General features: G+C 44.5%; 1 protein-coding gene across 1 annotated transcript in view; it reads left to right on the top strand.

Annotated features, from left to right (window-relative positions):
- HTRA1 (HtrA serine peptidase 1) overlaps window positions 1-18,906 on the top strand; it is a 31,110-nt gene extending 12,204 nt beyond the window's left edge. The window contains exons 2-9 of the mRNA XM_040071922.2: window positions 2,230-2,329; window positions 2,707-2,911; window positions 11,901-12,095; window positions 12,767-12,799; window positions 13,975-14,089; window positions 14,312-14,369; window positions 15,755-15,850; window positions 18,170-18,906. Coding sequence (XP_039927856.1) covers window positions 2,230-2,329; window positions 2,707-2,911; window positions 11,901-12,095; window positions 12,767-12,799; window positions 13,975-14,089; window positions 14,312-14,369; window positions 15,755-15,850; window positions 18,170-18,338 — 971 coding nt within the window. The 3' untranslated portion in view covers window positions 18,339-18,906. The remainder of the gene's footprint in view (window positions 1-2,229; window positions 2,330-2,706; window positions 2,912-11,900; window positions 12,096-12,766; window positions 12,800-13,974; window positions 14,090-14,311; window positions 14,370-15,754; window positions 15,851-18,169) is intronic.
- Window positions 18,907-24,700: the final 5,794 nt, after the last annotated feature.

A 24,700-nucleotide genomic window follows, 5' to 3' on the forward strand; every position in this document is an offset into this window, starting at 1 on the left:
GCATGAAAAAAAAGCTGCGCTTTTCCTGTGCAGTTCCCTCATCTGTGGAGCCTTTTTTTTTTTCTTTTCCCAAGGGCAGGATGTGACCTTTGGATTTCTACAGCTTTGCAGCTGAGATGAAATCATTTTATAAGCAGTGATCAAAAAGCATATCGTAGCCTGCAGCAGTGCCCTGTGGCGTTTTAGCCCAGCACCACGTTAATCCCATCTGATAATCTGCCTAAGCACCTATTTAATGCAAGTGGTTAATTCCAAACCGCATTTCTTATTGCAGCAGTTTCCCAAAACTGTCCCTGTTGTAATTGTCAGCCTTACAGCAATGACGCGACTTGTTTGATGCCGAATATTTCCCGTAGGGAATATTAATCGTTTGGTAAATTGGCATTTCTCAATCAGCAAAGCCCTCATGCCTCTGTGGAGTGAAAGCCCAAGGGGAACAGCTCATGTGTAAACCAGAAAGCACCGAATTCTCTTGAGGAAAACAGTGAGGTGAGGACAAAAGTTTCCTGATCGATGTTGCTGCTTCATAAAGCAGATAAACATTTCCGAAAGAGCGCAGCGGATTTTGTGGTTACTGCTGTGGCTGCTGCCTGTGACGGGCTGCATTTAAGAGCCCTTGAGATGTTTCACAGGGTATAAATAAGAAAAAAAACCCTGTTCTTGAGCGACAGATGGTGCTTGGGTGGAGCATGCACCCCTCTCATGAGGGCAGAGTGTGCTGGTTGGCATTGGGAAGTCACCTGGAACATGTTCTCCCCTGAAGCAAGTCAGTGTCTGGTTAGTGTTAAAAGCATTTTGTTCCCAAACCATCACTGCCTGCAGCGTGTACTTAAAATTTTGCACGGTTTTCCTCTCTGTTTTTTCCAATAGCAAAGGGCATTCGGGGTTTGGGTATTGGGATGGTTTTACGGGATCGTCCTCGGTCTCCTGTGATTCCGCGAATAAATCGTCCTCTTACACCGTCAAAGGCACTAAGGGCACCCACAAGCTGCTTACTGCTTTAATCTCTGCGTGGATTTAGAAGCCAAATGGCAAAGGTGGATGGGAGCAGCACACCACATTAATACTCCTCTGAAAGTCTGCTACAGGCTTGGCTTTTGCCCGTCTAACATGAGTTGGATGCGCCAGATAAAACTGAAATGAAAACAAAGGATGTTTCTCGCCTCTGAAGGAATACGAAATAACTCTTTGGGGTGTTCCCAATTTGCATAGCTGCTCCCAACTTTAAAAAGGAATGTTTTGCTCCTAAACTGCTCGGGAAGGAGAAGCTGTGTCAGGATTGTGAATTTTTCCCAGAGATTTTTAGACGTCTCTTGGTGCAGACAGGTTTTCTGCTGGCCACAATGGGAGCTGGGTATCCAGTGGCTTTTGAAAATCCCACTGGCCCCCGCTGAATACTCAGTGACCATGAGGTTTTGTTACAGCCCTGCCCAGGAATGCAGGGCTTTGTGGGCCCATTGTGTTGTCATACTGATTTTATAGCCCTGGGGTGGCTCAGTGACTCTTGGCAGGGTGGGATCCCCCCTCCGTGGAGCTGATGGAGCTCAGGGGACATCGGTGGGAGGGATGCCTTCAGTGTCGTGTGGAAAATGTGGAAGGTGCTTCCATGTGCAGGTGCCAGGCTGTGTGGGGACACTGGTGGGAAAGGAAGCCCAACCTTGTACCCGAGTTAAACTTTCTCAGCGGCTGCTGAGGGCTTGCACTGGGGTCAGGACCTCGGTGTCCTCAGCGTTTCACAAATGCAGCAGCTTGAGACTTCAAAAACCTCCAGGAAGGCGAATTTTGGCTGAGGAACAGAGCTCGTTTGTTTAATCTGAGAAGACCATACAGGCTAAGTAGACCATCCAGAAAAGGAGAGCAGCAGTGGAGGCATCTGAGTGCAAAATCCCTTTCACAAAGGGAGAGTGGGCGGTGCAGACAGGGAATAAACCCTCTGCTCCTCCAGTGCCTCACCCCTGAGCACCACAGTCTCAGAACCCACGCTGCCCCACGGCCCAGTGGGGTGCACTCCAGACCAGGAGGTCTCATGGATCATTTCTCCTAAGGATAAAGCGCTCCACCTCTGTGCAGACAAGCAGGGAGGAAATCTAGGGCCAAGGGTCGTGCTGCAGATGACTTTTAAGGAAGGGAAAGATACCCACTCGGAGCTTTTTTTAATTCAGGTGTTTGGTAATGAGCCTCCCGCAGTCACTTGAGGAGCTCATGACATGTCCCCTGTTTCTATTTCAGGCCAAGAACATCCGAACAGCCTGAGGCACAAATACAACTTTATTGCAGATGTGGTGGAGAAGATCGCTCCTGCTGTGGTTCACATTGAATTATTTCGCAAGTAAACAAGATGCCCGGTCTTGAATTTGGGTTTTGGGGTTTTTTTTTTGTTTTTTAATTCTTGAAAACAGCTGCCAGCATGACAGAAATGTTGATTGATGATATGAAACAGCATAGATGTTTTGAGATAATAAATATTTGTAATGCTTAAGAATTGAGGATAATTTAGGAGTCATGGGAAAAAAAATAGCTAAATTAATGGGTGTGCTTTATCTTTTATATGTGCTTTATTTGTTATTACTTCTTAATGAGAGTAGCAGCAGATATCTTAAAACATTAAAACTCACCAAACTCCTTTTGGCTTTGTGCTGTTTGGGATGATTTGCGACCTTTCAGCTTTTCTGCAGCAATAAAAGTTTTATTTCCCTTGTCTTTTAGACTTCCCTTTTCCAAGAGGGAGGTTCCTGTTGCCAGTGGCTCGGGGTTCATCGTCTCTGAAGATGGGCTGATAGTGACCAACGCCCACGTGGTCACCAACAAGAACAGGGTGAAGGTGGAGCTGAAGAACGGGGAGACTTACGAAGCCAAAATTAAAGACGTTGATGAAAAATCAGACATTGCACTAATTAAAATAGATTCTCAGGTGAGTCGTCAAAGCAAGACGCACTTCATTCCTCTAATTTAGCATCCTCCTTTCCAAAAATTCGCCAATTTTCAGCTTTGAAGGAAAAAACAAGTTGTTTACTGGGCTGGGTTGTTGAAAATGTATGAACTAGGTGGATACACATTTTTAAGAGCCGAGTTTGTGGGTGGCAGTGGTTAATTTTGTCAGCTCTCAGTGTAGTGAAATATTACACAGCACTTTTTTACGCATACTCAAAATGAAAAACAAACCCCGGGTTGCTGGCTGGTTTTGACACGCTTTATCTGATATAACTGTCTCAGAGAAGAAGTGCCACTCTGTCTTGAGTGCCCATATTGAAGTCACAAATGGCTTTTAGAGGATCCATTTGTCCCCCGCTGATGTAGATGCTAAAAGGGAAAATATCTTTGGGAACATCTTGAGCGTGGAAATCAAAGCCAGCTTGGAAAGATGCTCTTACACTGCAAGTGGTTTTCTGAGCAGATGCCCATCTATGATCTTCCTCCCTATCCAATGTTCCTCTGTCAGCGTTCTTGTGCCTCCTGCCACAGCAGCAAAGCTGTCAGGAGGCTCTGCACACGCAGCAAGCGGAATGTTGTGTGGGAATGCTGCGTAATGGGGGCGCAGTGAGCTGAACGGGGCCCTTTGGGGGGCTGCTCGCGTTGGCTCCCCTCGTTTGGTCTGTCAGTCGGTGACCTCCACGTTTAACGGGCAGGAATGTTTCATTTGAAACACATGACTCAAAAATGTGTAGCTCTGGCAGTGTTGTTGCAGCTCAGAGCTGTTCCCCAGCGAGGTCAGAAGTGTTTGTGCCAGAGTTCATGACTAAGTCAGACGCCTAACGCAGAGCTCTTGGATGACCCGAGATACGAAATGCTCCTGCTGCTCCCTTGCCACCTTTATCGTTCAAAACCTTTGTCTTTTTTAAAAGCTTCTGAACAGAAACCAGGCAGAAAAACCGAACACTACCAACAGCGTTTCTGCCGTGTTTTTCCTCTGTTTTCATGGTGTCACTTATTTTCTCATTTTTATCTTAAAATAAGCACAAGCAAAGGGAAGGATCCCCAGCATGAGCACTGGCAGCATTAGGATGAGCAGGATGGGGCAGGGAGCGAAGGGCAGCTGGAAAAGTGCTTTAAAATTGGAAGCACAGCGTGGTGGGGAAGGCAAACCTGGTGAGAAGGAGAGGACTTGGAGCAGCAGGAAGCTGAACTTCGGGGAAGAGAGGTGGCAGCCAGAGAGGAGACAATGAGCTGATGAGATGAATCAGTTTGAGGAGTTAGGAAAACAGCAGGCATGGGCTTGAATGGTGTTTGGTACCCCGAGGAAACGGCTCCTGGCTGCCCTGGGAAGCCGCTTGTGGGAAGGGAGAACCTGGAAGCAGAGGAGCTTGTGGTGAAAACCACTGCTCAACAGGGCTGGAATTGGTCTGACCTGCCCTTGGAAGCAGCTTATCAGCCGTACAACCCGGTACCTTGGGTGGTGTTCTCCTCCTGGCCTCTCCCACTGCAGCCCAGGATAATTTTGAGAAGACTGGGGGAAAATTTAAAGGGATGAGAGATCCAGATTTCCAGCCAGCTCTGGTAACATGACACTGGGAAATCCCTGACCAAGGTGAGGCCTGAGGCACCTCTGTTCACAGGACAGGTGCTGCTTTGCATTTGAGAATTAAAAACAACATTTTATGTGTTCACAAAAAAAAAAAAAAAAAAAAAAAGTTAAAATGGAAGCGTGGTCAGCTGAGAAACTGATTCTCAGACTGAACTTTTGTGGGACTTTTTCATATACCCTTTCAAGTTCAGTGTTTGAACCTCCCTTTTTCTACTGGAATGCCTTGCAGTCATTAAGGTGCCTAAGGCTTTTTAAAATCACAGGGGTAATGATTTGTTGAATTTGAAATGTATTTGCTGGCTAAAGAACTCAACGGGATGGTACAAATGACCCCTTAAAAATCTGGATATGGCACAGAAACCATCCTTAAGAATTTTTCTGAAGCAAGAGGCGAAGTTCTTAAATTGAAATAAATTATTTGAAGGTGACATCAAAGATGCAGAAGGGTTGGGTTTTTTTTGGTTTTTTTTTGTTTTTTTTTTTTGGTGTGTGTGGCATGTTAAGGCAGGATCTGAAGGGTGAAGTATGCTCTGTGATTAGGAACACAGCTGGGCTTGAAGTATGGGATCAGGCTGTCAGCTGGCATTCCTGAAGCTGTTCAGATATTCCTGAAGCCGTTCAGATATTCCTAAAGCCGTTCAGATTTTGCAGCAGCCTGAATGCTGTTTTCCTCCAAGGTGTGAACATCTGGTCAAAGGCATTGCTAGATCTAATTTGGCTTTGCTGAGTGCAATAGGAAATGAAAGAGGGTGGTAGAATCTGGGCACCAGTAAGGATGAACAATTTCCCCGATTAAATTCTTCTCCGTGGAAAAAACCATCTTGCAGTCGATGAGGAACAGAAACCTTGGAGCAGTTGTTCCAGTCCTAAAATGTGCTTGTTTTTACAGTCTATAAAAGAGAGCAACAGTGTTTCTCATGTCTGTGGTGACACAGAGCAGTTTGCTGGAGTGTTGAAAGCAGGAAGTAAGATTGGAATCAATGTGGTAGCCATGAATCCAATCTAAATATCCTTCCAAATGCAAGGGGCAGACCACATCACTAGAAAGGAACAGTGCAGTTGCAGACAATTTGGATAAGAACATGCAAAATTTATAAGACTTCCCTCGGAAAAATTGGTGTTTTGGCAGTAGAGGCAGCGACTGGTGAAATAAATAATGTGTCCTGCGTGGCACGTGTGACACTGCAGCGAGTGTGAAACCCATCAAAACTCTTGCACAACACTCCAAAGGGAGCAGATGCTTTTTTTTTGCTGGCAGAGCTGGATTGTGGGACTCATCTCAAGGCAAATAACTACCTTGTTAAATCAGAATGTGTGATACAGCTGCTGAAAAATAAACACCAGCAGGAGGGGAGGAAATTTCAGGGTGGTTTAATGGACAACGTCAGGGTTAATGGGAGGGTCAGAATTATAAAAGAACCCAACCCAAATGGAAACTGGAAACCCAAAGCAGGGGAAGGTGGAGGTGGCTTTTGCCTGGAGACCCTTTTCAGCCCTGGAAATCGAGCTCTGTCCACAAAAATGATGTCTGCTTTGGCACTGAAGGGAGGAGCAGGGGGAATGGCTTTATTTTCAGGTGTATCTTCGTTCTACGTGCTTAAAAACCAGCCAGGAGACACTGACTCTGCAGTCACACACGGAACACGTGCCAGGACCTGAAGAGTTTTGTTCTTCAGTGTGGCCAGCTCCTGGTTCCTCATCCCAGACAGGATTTGGTGTGGCGCAGCAGCCGTGGGGTTGTGACCCATCTCTAATTTGTGGCCACATTTCAGCCCTTCAGCTGAAACCTTCAGCTGAAGTTTTCCTCCAGCATCTTATTAATAAACACTTCGTTTGGCACTTTTAAATCAACAAGACCTTCTGCCCCCGTTCCCCTGGCGGTTTCCTGAGGCAATGAGCGCCTCTATCTCTGTGGTCAGAGGAGATTTGCTTTTTTTGCCCTCTTGTGTACAGACTGGAGGAGGCAGGAAAGCAAACTTCCCTGTTTATGTATCAGTGTTTTAACAGCCCACATTTTGAAATAACAAGCTGCTCGGGCTCCAGATGTAAGTGGCTTTTCTAGGATGCTATTGCCCTTTGAAATCTGTCGCTGGGTAATACGTTGCTTCCTCTCGAGCCTGAGGAAGCTCACATATTGCTTCCAGAAGCCTTCAGGACCCACAGAAATGAAATAGCTTGTAAAAACCTTGATCTTAACTCCTGTTTATTCATCAATTTAGGCAGCAGTGGTTTTCTGCCATCTTCAGCTCCTAGTAGCCCTCACTTTGGGGACAACGTGCTGGTCCATCTTCCCATGCAGGAAAATACATCTCCAGGGTGGGTCTGCCAGCACCAGCACTTCTTTTATATTACTATTTTTATTTTATTTAATTGTAATTTCATTTGTATTTTATTTTTAAGGGAGAACAGCCATCTCTTGCCAGGCAATTGAAAACCTGGTGACATATCAAAACAACACTTCATCCTTTTCTTCTTCTTTTTTTTTTTTTTTCCTGCAAGCTTCCCATGCTCCATATTTAGATAAGGAGACTCGGTTTTGCTTTTCTAACTGTAGATGAAATACTTTTGGAGGCTTGTAATTCGTTCAGCCTGGGTTTTTTGTTTTCTTTGGCCCTCTGTCAAGCAGTTTCTAGATTGTAGATGATATTCTATCTTTTTCTGTGCTCATGACTGGTGTTTTTATTTTGCCATAACGTATTCTGAAAGTTGAATAGTTTCATTAGTCAGAACAGAAATGCAATTCCCAGGACAGTTACATGTTTTGCCAGAGTTACTCTTACAGCTGAATTAGTGTTCCCATACCAGCATCTGTGCCTTTTCCACCTAAAAATAAAAAAGCACGGAGGAGATCTGTCGCTGGTTAACACAGATTGAACTCAGAACTTTTGTCTCCTCTTCATCCGTTTATTGAACTGCAAAGTGCTTCCTGCAAATTCCTGACTTTCCATCCACAACTGAAGGGGATTACAGAACAGAGGAGGGATTTACTTGCTATGTGTGCCGGCACAGAGACACATTCACTTGTTTCATGGATGAAATGTTCAAACCAAAACACCTCCTGCTCTTGTCTCTTGGTTTCCATTTCTCTGTGGCAGTGGCTGTGCCTGGTGGCGGTTTTGTGCTTCCTCCACTTTTAGTTTTGGGGCTGTTTTGTCCAGATTTCACTGATTTTTCCTGACTCAAGTAATGCTGTTAAAGGACACCAGGTGAACATCTGTGCTGGTCCTGCTGGGGCTGCACCTTGAGTCCTGGGGTCTCTTTTGGGCCCTTCACTGCAAGAGGGACACGGAGGGGCTGGAGCATGTCCAGGGAAGGGAATGGAGCTCCAGGAGGGGCTGAGGGAGCTGGAAAGGGCTGAGCCTGGAGAAAATGAGGCTCAGTGGGGGACTTTGGGGCTCTGCACAGCTCCCTGACAGGAGGGGACAGCCGGGGGGGTCGGGGTCTGCTCCCAGGGAACAGGGACAGGAGGAGAGGGAACGGCCTCAGCCTGGGCCAGGGGAGGCTCAGGGTGGAGATTTGGGAACAATTTCCCCATCGAAGGGCAGCGCTGGAATCCCCGTTCCTGGAGGGATTTAAAAGCCGTGTGGATGCAGCACTTGGGGGTGTGGGTTAGTGGCTGGATTCGATCATTTCAGAGGACTTTTCCAGCCTCAATGACCCCATGTTTCTCAGTCCTTCTGGCTGATGATGCTGATCTCTGCCTCCCCTCTCCTCTCGTGCCGCAACAGCCGTGTCCTGTTGCTGGATGGAGCCATTTCTTGTGGTGGTGTGCAGCTCCCCATGCCGTGGGAGTTGTGTTTATCCAGGGTTTGAGTCAAATCCATCTATAAAAACATCTGGAAGCCCTTTGGGATGCCAAAGGCTTAAAATATTAACCCTAATTAATGGCTCCTTCTCTGGCTGGGTGTAAACAGTGAGTCATGTGCCACTTAGGGGTTTGCATGTTTGGTCCTATTCCTGTGTGCCTGCACCATGCCTGCCTGCAGATTGGGGCTGATTGGGTAAACAGGGATCCAGCAGAGCCCCAAGGCTTCATCAAAGGAAGGGTTAGGAGAGACAGGGCTAGGGCAGATATTCTGTGCAGCCCAAGGGCGTGCAGTGAGTCACTGGGAGAGCTGGCTTTGGGCGCTGGGTGTTCCTGGCTCCCTGCTGCTCGTGCTGCAAGGCACAGGTCCTGCCTTCGCCTGGCACCTTTCATCAACTGCCCCGGCAAATCCGGGGTTAAAGCGGCAGAACCACGAGTTGGAGTGGCGCTTATGTCATCCTGAGGGCCATCAGACATTATGTAGAAATGGAAGAATGCACGTTTATTAAGGAGAGTTATTAAGGGCACCAAAGTCACACTCAGTTTCCCAGGATTCTTTAATTTCCTGGGGATGAGCTTGCCAGTGGAAGGCTGTGAGGGCACGGAGGGGGTGTTCTGACACGATCCTGGTTACAGCACTGCCAAAAGCGCCTGCCTGGCATTGCCAGAGCTCCTCCTGGGGGCTGCAGAAGGGTTTTTTCCCACCCCATCACGGGATTTTGATGGGTTTTATATTGGTTTCATCTCAGAACCACGTGTACAATGTAAATAAATACTTGAGTTTATTTTGTTTTGTTTTTATAAAGGAAAATTTAATGCTTTCTGTTCTTGAGAGAATCCCCCCCCTACATTTAAAGCTGTGCCAACACATGTATTCATCATAACCAGTTCTTCATGGCATTGTTGTGTAGGGGCACTAATATATTCACACGCAGTGCTGCCAGTGTGTCAGTTCCGCCCCACGCCATGAAATCCCAAGGAACAGAGGACACGCTCTCCAAAGCTGGGTTTCATAACTTGTGCAGGACAAGGAGGTTTTTGCAGTGGATTTTTGCTTCTAGCAAGGGAAAGGTTAGCCAGACTTTCCAGAAGGCATGTTGAATCACAGGGGTGACCTGCAGCCAATCCATACAGCATCAGAGTTTGAACTGAAGCCTGGCTAGTATAGGCACAGCCCTGAAAAGTCAGCACAATCAGAATTGTATTAGTCACAGATCGTTCCTGTACTTTCTCTCTGCTGCCAGATGCAGTTTTGGCTTTGTGACTGTTGTTACAGCTCAGGAATTTAGAACAAATCTTTCAACTTTGTCCACAACCAGTCTTTTTTTTTTTTTTTTTCCCCTCTGTTAATGAAACATAGAAAGTATCCTGTTTTCTTTTGCTTGTCTATGTTTCATTTCCTGATAAATGTCCTCTTTCTCTGCAGAGTATCCACGTTCAGTGCACTGGGATACAAACAAAAACCACTTTTTGTCTTTTGTGCGGGCTTTTTTTTTTTTTTTTTTTTTCTTTTTTTTTGAGAAAGGAAGAGCGGTGCCAAAAAAAGATGCTGGCTTTGACCAATGACATCTTGCAAACACGTGCTACGTCAGCTCAACAGCATCTGGTCAGGGGAGGAAGGGCCAGGGTGCTCCCTGTGTCCAAACATTACCCATATGGGGCTGTTTGTGTTGCACACAGCACAGCTGATGGTCACTGATCTGTGGCTGTGGCTCTGATAAGGGCTGTATTTTATTATTATTATTATTAATTAGTAGGGCACTGCTGGACGTGATAACCTTCCTCTGAAATGTAACAAGACATGGAAATGTTTTCTCCTTTCTGCGCTGCCTTTTCTGTTGCTCTTCCAGCTCACTCTGTTGAACAAGCAGTTGGTTTAATTATTTTCCTGCTGTCTGGAGACTGAAAGATAAGTTTCCATCAAGCATCATACCCTGTCTGGGAGCTGGCAATGAATTTTATTGAAACAATCTGCTCATCTGAGTAAAACTTCCCTGGTGGGATTGTAACAAAGCTGGATAAAGGATACACAAGACCAGTCTTGTTCAAGATTAAAACCATAAGTTCTGTATTTGCAGCAGCATACAGTGATAACTGATGCCGTTATTTTTGGCTTTCTACTTTGCAGGCATTGTGTGTCTCTTGGGATATTTGAAATAAAGTGTAGGTGAAAAATACAAAGTGATGGGAATTTGGGTTAGTTTACAATACAGAATTTTTGTCCCTGTGGGTGACTTATTGAGTAAGTCTCAATACTGCTGGTAACAAAACCCCTTAAGAGCCAGCAATGGGTTTCCAAATGAAACATGCAATATTTTCCCTTTTTGCCATAACTTCAAATTTCGAAGTAGGTCAAGCTTGGAGGAGAGCTAGGCTCAAGTTAGCTTTGCCAAGCAAAAGATAAATGCCTCCAGAATTCTGTTTTGATTTTTGGGTTCAGCAACCTAATCCTCCAAAACCTTAGGTCTAAACCTGTATTTATACGTGTCCAGTTTCATTGATGCTAAGAGAAACGGTGACATGATTAAATACGTGGTTAAATTACCTGGGGAGGGTCAGGACCATTTAGACAGCAGATAAAACAAAAATATTTACAAACATGTCACATCACTGTAAGTGCAGAGATTGACTTTTAAAAGTGTGAAGAAAGGGAGAAATGGCACTCAGTGTGTATTGTACAGGCAGGAGATGAATCAAAAAGAAGTATTTATTTGAAGTATGATCTGTTTCAGAACACCCTTGATTCGTAGGCAAGAGTGTGTGGATCTAACCTTTCCTCCCTTTTATTATTTTTAATTGCTGTACAACGCAGTGTTTGCTGGATTTTAAGAATGTTTTAGTGGGAATGCCTTCAACTACGTGGTATTTATTATGTTTAGAGATAAGATCTGGAAAGGAAAGTATAATGGTATCCTCTACTGTCATAACAGAAAAATCTCATCAGGCCTTTAAATCCTGACATCTTCATAGGAAGACATCACTGTAAGTAGGAGGCAATGTAATTATTTAGAGGAGATGCTTCATTAAAAGAAAGTAAGGTGAAGCATTACCTGGTGTGTTATGAGAATATAAAATGCTTTTAACTGTACACCAGCACGTTTAAAACTCTTGGGCTGTCGCTTTCATGATTCCTTAGTGCTCTCTCTCAAACAATACCATATTTTTACTTCAGCAGCTGTTGGCTGATTATTTCAAGAAGCGTTGGAAGTGGTTCACTTCTACTATCATCAGATGTTTGCTTTGTACAGCAGAGCATAAATATTCCTTTGGTCTTTTAATCCTTCTCGATTCAATGGGTACCTGTTGTGGAAAAAGTTCTGCAGTGTAAGGAGCCCACAGTGCAGTGCAGATGCTCATCGGGGTGTTTCTGTACCAACCCACACAAAATACTCAAAGAAAACAGAACAAGCAAAATCCCTGAGGCACAAAAGCCTCTCTCTTTTCCTCTGCCCTGTGAATGTATCCGTCCTTCCGTAACATTTGTTCTGCCAGCAGAGCAGCCTCTTAACATTTGAATTTTTTTTTTTTTTTTTTTTTTGATGTTTATTTTATTTGTTCTATTTTTATTTGCAGGGTAAATTGCCAGTTCTTCTGCTTGGTCAGTCTGCAGACCTGAGGCCAGGGGAGTTTGTGGTGGCCATTGGAAGTCCCTTTTCCCTGCAGAACACGGTGACCACGGGCATTGTCAGCACCACGCAGCGCGGCGGGAAGGAGCTGGGGCTCCGCAACTCCGACATGGACTACATCCAGACGGATGCCATCATCAATGTACGTCCCCTCCGAGCTGCTGCCTTCAGCAGATCCTCTGAAAATTCCTCCTGTGACGCCGTTTTTAGGAGCGGGGAGCGTTTCTCTCCATGTAAATCTGGGCATCTGCACCGCAGCAGCACCTGGTTGTTGCTTAGAGAACCCCCAAGGAACCACACCAGGCACAATATCTGCCTCCACCTCAAACTCCCTGCAGATTGCAAGGGAGGAGGCAGTATTCTCTGGCAAATATCTTTTCAAAATGCATCTTGTTTTCTGAAAAAGAAGCCAAGCTTTAGTTTAAGGATTCGAGTTGTTTTCTGCATTAAGGCAAAACAATAGTTTTGGTACTTCAAATCTTGGCCTTGTGAGAAATATTCACTAACAGCTCCCAGAGCTATCCTGGAATCTTTTCTAGTGTGGCACTAAGAAAACAAAAGGAAAAACTTGGCTTTCTTAACTTACTCTCTGGCAGGAGAAGAAAAACTTAAGTATTTGCAAAGCTCAGCTAAGATGGGTGATGTTAAAGTGTAGTTTATGGGTTTGGCTGGTTTTGACTGTTCTATTGCATGTATTTAACAGACAATGGAAACAGTACTACAGAAATATTTCAAGAATTTCTTTTATATTTTGCTTGCTACAAATTAAGAGGTAAATATTAAAGCGTGTTCTTAACTTATGTTTATTTTCAGTACGGGAACTCTGGAGGACCCCTAGTAAACCTGGTAAGAGTTTCTCTAAGTTTGCTTAGTGTCGAGCTTATTGCTTTTTAATTAAAAAAAAACCCAAAACAACAAAATACCCCACCCAAATCAACAAAAAGGCAAACTCCCCCCACCAGATGTGATTTGGAACTTTCGATATCTGGCTGAGTACACAAAATTCACATGGTTCTTACGAATCAGTTGTCTGTGTTTATGTTGGCTAAAGGCTACATTTGGATTTCAATATTTAGGATGTTTACAGTTTGCATAGTTTCAGACAAGTGTAATGTTTTGGGTTGTTTTTTTTTTGCTCAAGCCTTGCAAAAAGGGAAAAGCACATTTTAAAGTGAGGTGCTTGCCCTTGCTGTTTACCCTGCAGCTGGCAATTCTTTTCTTTTGCACACTGAAACTCAGCTAAATATTTCTAAAATGTGTCTACCATTTCATTTTGAATCCCACCAAAAAAAAAAAAAAAATCCACATATTTTCAGGATATTAGGGTTTATTTGCCAATATTGTAGAATGGACTGAAGCGGGTTGCAACAAAACCTGTGAGAGCTCTCAGGTCTCCTGGGGGTACGTGGGGTTGAGTCCTCAGGAGGCACAGCGCAGAATGAAACTCAGAACTACTCAGAGTTTCTGCCCCTGAGGAAATCTAGCAATTTTTTTTCCCATCCAATTCACAGCACACATTCAGTCACATTTAATCTTCACCTAAAAATACCTGTAGTTGGACAGTTTTTAGCTGGGATGAACCAGAGAAAGAAACTGCTGAGGTTTCAAAAGAGATGACATCAGAGGTGTTCCATCCAAAGCTCTTGGAGTTATATTGCCAGGAAAACTTTTGATTTTGGCAAACTGTATTTTTCTTTATGTTATTATGTCATAGTGGCTCGGGAGCAGCTGGTGCCGTGCTTTACGTGGTGCTTGCTGAAATAAACACAAATTAACTGCATAATGTGTTGCCCATCTGCTGCAAGCATGAGAATTGCCCAGTTTTGATCTCTTCTGCAGCAAGATGAATAATCACATTGAATTTCCAAACTCCTTAAGTAGTGTTTTATCAATAGACTCAAAAAGTTGCACTTAAAACTTTTAGAAAATGGAAGACCAGCTACAAAGTGTGAATTTGTCTTTGTGAGTGCTTGGAAGAAATGATTCTGGTTTTGTTCATATGGGTTTTTCTATTTCTCCAGGATGGCGAAGTCATTGGAATTAACACATTAAAAGTTACAGCGGGCATCTCATTTGCTATCCCATCTGACAAAATAAAGAAGTTCCTAACTGAATCCCATGACAGACAAGCTAAAGGTACTGCACTTAACTGCTCTGAAGGAGGAAAACATGAAAAAAAACCTGGTCTAGCGAGTGGCACCACTGCCCACGGCAGGGGGTTGGAAATGAGCGACCTTTAAGGTCCCTTCCAACCCAAACCCTCCTGTGATTCTGTGAAAACAGTGATAAACCAGAAAACCCAACTGTGAGGCTCTTTTGGCCAGGGCAACTGACCACGACCCGTTTTCCTTTTTGTAGGAAAAGCTGTGACCAAAAAGAAATACATCGGCATCCGAATGATGTCCCTAACTCCCAGGTAAGTACCCGAGGTGGCTCCTCACCTTTCCCAAGCGTGGTCTCTGCGTGCTTTTGGATCCAGCTGACGATGTGCAGCGGCGCCCGGGAGGCGTGAGCCGGCACCGCGCGTCTGTGCGTGCCGGCCACAGCTCGCAGCCAGTCCTTGCCACCTTCTCCTCTGCGTCTGCCACGGGCTGGAACTCTCCTCTAGGCTCTCCTGTGGGCTAGTTGTTAAACAGCTCCTGGCTTTTTCTTCTCCTAAATGCTTCAGAAGGGAATAGCTAGTGACTGTGACTTTGTCCTGGGGTTGTATCCATGTTGTTGTACGTTTTCACGACTTACATCAGCTACGTGCGTACTTCCATCTCTATAAAACTACTTTCATTAAACAAATCACTTAATGTCAAATGAAGCTTTTGTGTGGACTTGCTTATTCATGCTCAGACTACAAGAGACTCAAGAGCAAGTAATGCCATGTCCTGTAAAAACAGCCAGAAGTTTTCCCTTGTACAGGATCCACAGGTGGAAGCACTGAAGCACATGGGGTTGGGGTTTTTTTAAGTGTTCAGGATTGCAGGAGGTGATTCTGTCCCTCTAATCTGCACTGGGAAGACCTCACCTGAAGTGCTGCATCCAGCTCTGGGGTCCCCAGCGCAGGAAGGTCATGGACCTGTTGGAGCCAGCCCAGAGGAGGCCCCAAAGATGATCAGAGGGGGTTGAGCACCTCTCCCATGAGGAAAGGCTGGGAGAATTTGGATTGCTCAGCCTGGAGAAGAGAAGCTTTGGGCTTGACCTGATTGTGCCCTTCCAGTACCTGAAGGGAGCCTGAAAGAAAGATGGACAGGGACTATTTACAAAGGGCCTGGAGTGACAGGACAAGGGGGATGGCTTCAAACTGACAAAGAGAGGGTTTAGATGAGATATTAGGAAGAAAGTCTCCCCTGTGAGGGTGGTGAGGCTCTGGCACAGGGTGCCCAGAGAAGCTGTGGCTGCCCCTGGATCCCTGGAAGTGTCCAAGGCCAGGTTTGGCTTGGAGCAGCCTGGGAGAGTGGAAGGTGTCCCTGCCCATGGCAGGGGGTGGCACTGGATGGGCTTTAAAGTCCTTTCCAACCCAAACCATTCTATGATCTGCTAGTTCTAAAGCTTTGAATTTAAGTCTGATTGCCTGTACCTATTGAAATGGTTGCCTTTACCAGAAATAGACATTAAAAAGCTGTATGCATGCAAAAAGTGTAATAATTCCTGAAATACTCATCAAAGGGTTAAAATGAATGCTGAAGTGACACCGCAATGTGAGCAAAACACCTCAGCTCGTGGTTATTAAGTGACTCCAGTAAAATGCGTGGGGGGGGTTTCTTCCTGTCTTGACAAAATTTTTTTTTTTGCTATTTCTTCATTTTTCAGCAAAGCTAGAGAGCTGAAGGATCGCCATAAAGACTTCCCTGATGTTGTCTCTGGGGCCTATGTCATTGAAGTTATTCCAGAAACACCAGCTGAAGCGTAGGTTGAAGTACTTTTTTCTCAAAACCACTGCCACTGACTTCAGGGGGTAACGATGGAGACTGTTCCCTGCTTAACTGGCTTTCTTCATTATGCTAAATTAACAAGATTACCACCATCTGATTGCTATTAGGTCGTCTGCTGGAAGTGGGTTTGTGGTTTTATTCCGGTCCCTGATGGGCAATACTGTAACTGTATCAGGATATTGCAGGGAAGCCCTGTCAGCCTTCCAGGACCACAGGGCAGGGATTCAGGGGGTGTGAAAACTCCTTCTTCATTTTTCTCAGCAATTGCTTCCAAGGCATCTGTTATACCGGTGCCAGCGGTGAATAAAGACTTTTGTTCCTGCACGCTCTCCACGGCCCTGCCGGTCACTCCGCAGGAGAGCGAGGGGGAAGCTTTGGGTCCACCTGGGAAGAAATGTCCACCTCAGCATTGGCCAAACCCACCAGCTCCCCTGGCACACCTCAGGGCTGAAATCCCCTCTTGGCAGCAGACAAGTGAGAGCTTTGTCAGCAGTCACATTACTGGAAGAGCTGTTGGGCTTGGACAACTGATTTTTTTTTTTTCTTCCTGTTACTCAGTATTTGCTCAGAAACTGCCCTGCTGGTTGGTACCACCTTTGGCTGAAGCCTGGCAGCTGGGCTGTGGTCACTGGCACTGCTCTGGCTGGCTTTTGCTGGAGACACTTTCCTCTCAGGTTTTGCTTGATAGGAAACCGCTCAGTAATCCAGGGCAGGAAATGGGAAACCTTATTCATTTTCTGAAACTTGGGATCATTTAAGAGAGGAGCAAAACTTTGTGGCACCAAAGCCATGTAGGCAGAAAGCTGCTTGGGGCAGGCATGCATCACCTCTTAGGAAGACTGCAAGGATGGTTGGGTGGTGCCGTTTTGGCTCTTTGGGTGTTAGATAGCAGTCCAGTGCGCTCCCTGAACTCCTGCTGTGTGTGTAGATGATTCTTGTTGGCAGTGCTGCTCAGGCAGAGCACTGGTGAGTGTCTGTAGTGTGAAGGAATGTGTAGGAACGATTTGGCTGCCTCACTCTGGGGCTGGAATTGCTGCCTTGGCGTTCAGGTTCAATCTGAAGGTGCAGAAGAGTCCTTTTGGGAGTGTGGGTAATAGCAGAGAATGGGAGAGAGGGACTTTAGAGGGGGAGAAGAAATGTGAGGCAATGTAACCTGATGTGAAGGCAGACCCAAATCAAGGTGCTCCACCCAAAGGCTGGCCTGGCAGTTAAAATGCAGCCCATGCTGGCTCTGTCCCCCCACTCCCAGTCCCCTTGCCCAGGGTTTTCCTTGTGCTGCTGGGGCACCGGAGCAGAGCTGGAGTGCCTCATCCTGGCTGCATGAAAAACCATGGAATGCCTTCCTCCATGAACGTGTTTTGAGCCATGCTTTCTGTAGGCAACCAGATTTGTTGCAGACATTAGCCAAGGGCATCCTGCTTGCAGGAGACGCTCGTGTCAGGCGCCTTCTGTGGGTGGAAGAGGCCGATGAGTGGTCTGTGGTTTTGTGAAGGATTATGCTCGTGAAGGGTTGAATCATGTCTGATCTGTCTTGGTTAATTTTTCCATAACTTGGAGCCAGATCGTTGTGCAAGACTGGGCAAGATGCTGCGGTCTGTGGCATCCCTCACCAGCCGTTTCTTGGTGCTGGCAGCAGCTCCAGCCAGCCTGGGGAGAGACGAGGCCCTGGTTCTGCCCCGTCTTGCTTTGAGTCAGGAAGGTTCAGTGTTTGAGGTCAGAAAAGGGATTTTGGCTGCTACAGGCAGCAGAGGAAGGACACACTGGATTTTTGGTGACCAATCTAGATAGCTACATGCGTTACTCTGCTCAGGTTTAAAAACGTGAAGGGTGGGTGAAGGGGCTGCAGTAAGCTCTGTCTGGGGGACAGGGACTGAAATTCCTCATTAGTACACAGTGCCACTCAGATTGCTTCTCTATGTATTCAGGAACAAAAGCTTGGGAAATCACCCCTCTAAAATGAACCCGCCTTGTTGCAATTATTTTAGAAGACAGATATCAACTTAGGATCTTTATTGCAGAACTAAGTGCTATTTGCAATAGTGCATTCCTTCGAAGACAGTGAATTACGGGATTCATCAAACTTGTACGTGATCCATCAGATCCTGAGGTTTCTGCACTTTATTGTACTCTTCACTGCTTCCTAAATTCTGATTGCTTTCCTCATGCCTGCCACGTCTGCACAGCCGCTGTTGGGTGGGAAAGAGAGATAATCCAGCCATCTTTTATTTTGTCTTTTTCTCCCCTAAAAATAAAACTGCGATTATAATAACACATTGCTGCTTTGTATTTTCAGCGGTGGCCTGAAGGACAACGATGTGATTATAAGCATCAATGGACAGTCGATAAGCTCAGCCAGTGATGTCAGTGACATCATTAAAAAGGACAGTACGTTGCACATGGTTGTGCGCAGGGGCAACGAAGACGTTATGTTAACAGTAGTTCCCGAAGAAATCGACCCCTAACCAGAAACATGAGCTGGATTTCATGTTTTCTTTTAACAGCAATGGACTGCTTATATTCTCTCTGTGCTGGTACAGGAAACGTTAGACTTCTGACCAACATTCTGCTTGTTCAGTGGATTAGTATTGGCCAACAGAATAACTTCTACTAGGTTTAAGGTGCAAAATCAGTGTAATTTCACATACTCCAGATGGTATTTTTTTTTTTTTTTTCCTTCTGTATTATGTATGCAATGTATTCTTTGCTGGCTTTTTACATCCCCCCGCTTAACGAATCGACGTTTGCTTCCCTGTGTTGAGTAGATTTCCCGTCATTTCCGCTAAGACTTAAACAAAACAAAACCCACGCACACAATGTGTGTTGTGGCATTCAGGTATTTATAGGTTAGCTGTGTTTTAACTGGAAATGCCATTGTAAAGGAGTAGTCGGCTCTAAAGGAAACACAATCGGGAAACAAAGTTTGGTTTATAAACAAAAAAGGAATCCCAACCCAAATAACCTCCCGAGGATCCCGTGCAGGACTTTAATACTATGATATTTTCCTAGTGTTATTAAAAGAATTCAACAGTGCTTCTTGTGAGTGACTCATTTTGCTTCCCCTGGTGGAGTGGTTTTCTTTGAGTGGCACATCTGTCTGAGAGGATGTCCTGGTGGTCTCCTTTTAATCATCATTTAATCCCATGACTTATTTTTCAATATGTGCCCTGTATTTCTGCTTCCATTCTCCTCAGTGAGGCTGAGTTGAATTTATCATATTGCCACTGTCTTCCAGATGTTAACGCGTTTTCCTTACTGTTTCAATTACAGCTTCACCAATGCCTGGAATCTGTTTGCCCGCTGTAGAAATTGCCACATGGTGGATCACAGATCCCATACTATTCTGGTTCAGATGTTAGGATGTCTGTAACCATTCAGATCTGGCCTTAAGCTCTTTAAAACAGGCCTGGTTTATCCAAATCTGGAATGCTGGTGTGTGCATGGACCTGGTTTTGACTCTGGGATATTAAGCATTCCTCTAACAGGCATTAATCTTTACGCATATGTTTATTGATGCCCTTGAAGCTTGGGGGTGGTGAGTGGGTTTGTCTTGCTGTGAAGGAGAACAGTCAACTTCACTTAATTACAAGGTAATTACTCATTGGGTAAACAATAGGCTAAGCAGCCTTTTCTTTGCTCTGTCGAAACATGTACTTCAGAGAATAAATCCAAGGGCTGTAGACACGTTCTGGTGACTGTCATTCCTAAACATGCTCTTCTTTAGAAGAATGTTTCAGTAAAATTCTCCAGCTGGGTAGCTGGCAGTTTATTGTTTTTAAAGGGCTGTATTCCACCCAAATGAAGCAATAAATCCTCAAGAGCTGGGCTCCTGACAGCGCTCCTTCTCCTCCCAGCTGTATTTCATTTCTGTTTCAGTTTATCCCAAATTGAGGAGCCCCTTTCCTCAGCTGCTGTTGCCTGCCCTTACTCACCTGGATCACTGCAAGTTTACATGGTGTGCAATATTAGTTAATTGCAGTGTACCTTTCGGTCCAGCATTGACTCCTGACAGGATGGAACGCTTCATTGCCAACTTGTGCCACGGCTGTGGGTAAATCACACGTGTGAAAATCTGCCAAAACGCTGCAGCGCCAAGCACTGACAGCCTGCAATCCTTTCTGGCCCCAAAGATGCAAAGAATGGTCTTGTAGAAGTACTTTGTAGCATCTTTGCACTGCAAGTTCATCTTGCTGGTGTTGATTAATGCCCCAGCTTCCTGTTGAAGTGGTGTTATGTTTTGCAGTCCGTTTGTGCCCTGTGTAGCACAGAGTGGTGACACACAGCTCTCAGCAAAAATGGGTTCAAAAATCACCTGCTTTCTCTAGTGCTCTACCTAATCCAACTAGCAAAAATTAAACTAAAGCCCCAAAGCCAGTAAATTGTGTTTGAAACAGAAGTTATTTTTCATCTGCCTTTTTATTTCAAAACAAGTGCTTGCACAATTTGCAGAGCTGATTGATTCTCTTTGTTCCTATTGCTTGTTGTCGTGGTCTCTTAATATGCAAGCTCATTAATTTTCCTTGTGTGGGCATTAGGAAAGAGGCAAATGAAATTCTGTAAATGGTTTTCCTGGGTCACTGGGATTAGTAAAATATTTGAGCAGAATCCTAGCCCTGAGTTCCATCAAGTGGGATGTGAGATGGTCTCATATTGCAGCCATTGACTTTGAAAGTGGTTTTCTCTGATTTACCTTTTCTTAATTTATGATAAATTTCTGTGCAATGGATATTGGTAACTGCATGAGTATCATATGAAAAGTGTTTAGAATTTACTTTTCTGGTATCCAACCATGCAGCGACCCAGATGGTTTCTTACAATCAATTCCCCAAAGGATTTTTAAATATTTGCAGTAAGATTACTGATAAGTAGAGACATGAAAGCGAAGTTTTTCTTTAATACAATTAATTACCATGTATTTTTGATGTATTATGGGGTTTTCTGGAATGGTTTCTATTCTTTGTAGCTTCGGCAGACAGTTCTTTCCAAAATGCAATAGAAAATACTTTGTAGAGAACAGCTTTGGCACAGTTTGTATAAATATCAGTTTTCTGGAAATTTTATGAAGTGTTGGATGCTATATCAGGGAAATTGGACATTCTGGCTTGATTTTCAGTATTTTGGAACATCTGAAATGGAAAATGGGTTGCTGTGTGTGATGCTGAGTAGATGACTACGTGTGCTACACTTGGAGGTAGTTTCAAAATGCAAGTTCAACTTATTCCATAAGAGAAAGGTCTTGAGCTATAAAAAATGGTCATGACTAACAATTGTCTGGTTTCTGTGGCTTAGATGCCAAGAAGTAAAATCCTGTCATTTCATTGCCAGAAGCCTTTTTTTATTATTATTTTTTTTCCTTTTTCCCCTCCTTACCTAGAACAATTTTCTATTCATGTTGAGGTAGCTGAGGAAAATTTTAAAACTACATTTTTCCAAACCGTGGTGAGAGAGACGTTAGTAAGGCATGATTAGATTATATACAGGTCTTTGCTGTATACCAGAAAAGTACTGCAGATCTAAACTGTACTGATTTTTATATTCAAATGATTAAAACTGCAGCTGCAAATATACCCAGGAGATAAAACAAGAAGTGATGAAGGCAGAAGTCACCAGTCTAGAGCAGTGAATGATGGGTGCAGTGAGAATTCAGTTCTGTGTGAGGGCTGGTCACTGTGTGAGTCCTTTTCAGGCCCCCTCAAAGCCCAAACCCCATCTCTTGTGCAAGATGCTGGCAGGGAAGTCCGAGCTGGACACTCTGGCCCCAGGATTTCAGCCAGTTCAGCCTCTTTGTGCCATTCCTCTGTAAATGTGCAATAACTCGATCAGTTAAGGATTGTTTATTGCATAAAATTACTGCTAAACCCACTGCATATGTAAATTGACTAATTGGGCAGAGAAAGTAAAGAAAGAATCATCAATTTAATCTATCTACATCTGCTGGGAAGCTTTCCTCCAATTTTCAGGGTTTTGTTTAGTAGTCATGGTACTGCAGCATCTGTCCCCATAAACTTTCTGAGGAAGTGGGTAATAATTAGCAGCTGATTAGAAAGAAAATGAGTCAGAGCTAAAGCATACGAGCCAAATTTACTTAATGTTGTAAAGAAGTCACTTTAGGAGCTTGCAAATACTGCACAACATGCCGGAGAAGAAAATTAAATATTTTTTCTGTTCATTCCTTTTCTGCTCAGTGTTTATGCAGAGACCACAGTGACTTTCAGAAAGTTTGTCATGTGGATATTTGAGGGAGCAGCGCAGTGTAATCCTCCTTTCCCCTCTGAAATGGAGCTAACGGTGCAGATCACCTCCCCACGAATACATTTGTGAGGAGTTATTGATTAAAAAGCTGTGATTCGGGCTGTGTCCATGCAGTGGCTGTAGGATTTGCTGTGTCTGCCCGGAAAATCCCTTTCCCAAAGTGCCTGGGAGCTGAGAGAGAAGCAGCAGCCCTCGAGCCTGACCCCACAGCTGCAGTCCTCCAGGAAAAATAGGAATTTTTCATCGAATCAGAGTGACCTGGGTTGGAAGGGACCTTAAGGACCATCTAATCCCAAGGGCAGGGTCACTTTCCACTGCCCCAGGTTGCTCCAAGCCCCATCCAACCTGGCCTTGGACACTTCCAGCTTTGCGGGCACCCTGTTGATAAGAACCTGCGGACAGGTGAGTCCACAAGAGGGCGAATCGAAGCTAAAAACTCCTCCCAGCCTCTGTGGAAGCTCTGTCTGGACGTGGCACTGCCATCTGGGGCACTTTCTGCTGGTTCTGTGTTGAGGGGGTGATGTTCTGCAGGAGGAGGGGGTGCAGGGGGAATAGATGATGTCCATGGAAGTCTGAGCTTAGGGCCTCATCAGAAAGAAAGGATGAAAGCTGTTCTCATAAAAGCTGATTCCAATCTTCCAAGGAATCGGGCAGTTCTGGCAATGAAAAAGTAGATTTTGTCTGCATCTCGTCTCTGGTAAGTTCATGTGTCTGGCAAGGAAGGAGAGTCGAGCGTCTGATTTGGAAAACTAGAATGTTTCAGCGTGCTGAGGCTGTTTTAAAGTTCTTTGTGCTTGTAAGAAAAAGAAATCAACCCACCAACCAGCAAATGAACCAGAAACAGGCAAAAATTACAGAAAAGGAGCTCTAGCTGCCACTCTCTGGTGCAAAACAAACCTGTAATAAAAGCCAACTGTAATTAACAGAAGAGCAAATGTACATTTCTTCTCATCTCAATCAACATTTGACTTGGAGGTCAGGATCCTGAAAGGAAACCTCCCTTTTGAAGAGGAGTTGGCAAAAGAATGCTTCGTTTCATCAGTGTGGTTAGTGGGAGATGAATATTTAATTGAGGTTTAACAGAGAAGGGTTTGCAACCATGCAAATGTTGCATTTACATAAACAGCTATGTAAAGGATAATGATATACTGAAGCTATGACAAACATCTTGGGCTTGTTTTGCAGTCTAATAGTTTTGCTTCTATTTTTCCTCAGCTAAAGGGTTTTAATGTTTGTTTGTTTAATGAAAAAGCACTTCCACAGAGAAGGTAGGGCTGTGGAAAAGGAAAAGCTCCACTGGGTTCATTCCCAGCCTGTGCAGCGAGTTCCTGTGAGCACTGAGGGACCCTGCAAACCTTTTCACTCCTGCAGAGGGTTTCCTCTGCTCAGCTGGCTTCACTGCCTGAAGAGCAGACCAGCATTTTTCTTTTTTTTTTAAATAAAAGCCAAAGATCTCTGCTCAACACAGTCTCTGCCCAGGAGAAAAAGAAACAGTAAGAGCAAGTCCTACCCCACAGATGTTGATAGTGTCATTTGCTTTGTTCCCCAAATGCTGGGTGCTGCAGTTCCACTCTTGGCACAGCACCTCTGCAGACAGAGGACAGCTGTCCTCAGTGGTTGGTTGATTCTCTTTCTATCTCAGGTCACGTTTTCTGTCCTTGTCCTCATTTCTGGACACATCTTTTCAGCTGGTCCAGACCCTTTTTGAGGTGCCCAGCCTGGCCACAGGATCACTTGCAGCCATACAGAGAGAGTAAATCTGCACCTTCTAGAGACTCAGAAGGTTCAGTTCATTTATCTGTAAGTAGCACGGAGTGATGTTATATGGGATTATATTCATTTTTTAGCTCTGGTTCCAGTCTGGGAGGGTTTGGAATCGCAGGCTGAAGATTGAATAAAACATCATGTACTTTCTCATCAACACTGAAGTGCTTCAGACTTGCTTAAACAGAAGCGGTAGAAGCTTTATTCCTAAAACTGAAAGGGCTGATTATTTCATCTACCCCAATCCAGATGTCACCAAGTCCAGGTGTCACCACAGGGAAATCTTTACAGAAATTTAATATGACTTTAATGGGACTATAACATGCTATTAACCGCTTATTTTATGTAATTGTAAATCCTGCTATTTAGAATCAACCATTATTCATTACATTCAAATATGATATTTGCCTGTGCAAACCCCTTGAACCAAAATGACAAGCACAAATTACATTACATTAATGTTGTCATTACTAAAACCTGAAACTTGCACTCATTACAGGAGAAAAATTACAGCAACCTACCAAACATTTGCACTTAACAAAATTACTAATATTTTGAACAAAAATGCAGTCTTTCAGAAGGGGTTAGCTTCTGGATTTCAGGACGCCCACATTAAAATCTGATCTGTGGCAATTCATTTCCTTAAGCCTGTTTTGTTTGCCTTCATTTCTCCTGGGCAACAGGGACTCAGAAGGGTCCATACAGGATTTCTAAGGTGAGCCCATGTCTAAGAGAAGTGAATTTAGGTTCTCCTAGGGAAGTGGGCACTGCTCAGAAAGCCAACAAGATGGACAGTCAGCACTGAGCTTAC

The sequence above is a fragment of the Hirundo rustica genome, chromosome 8, assembly GCF_015227805.2.
Source record: "Hirundo rustica isolate bHirRus1 chromosome 8, bHirRus1.pri.v3, whole genome shotgun sequence".
Taxonomy (NCBI): Eukaryota; Metazoa; Chordata; class Aves; order Passeriformes; family Hirundinidae; genus Hirundo; species Hirundo rustica.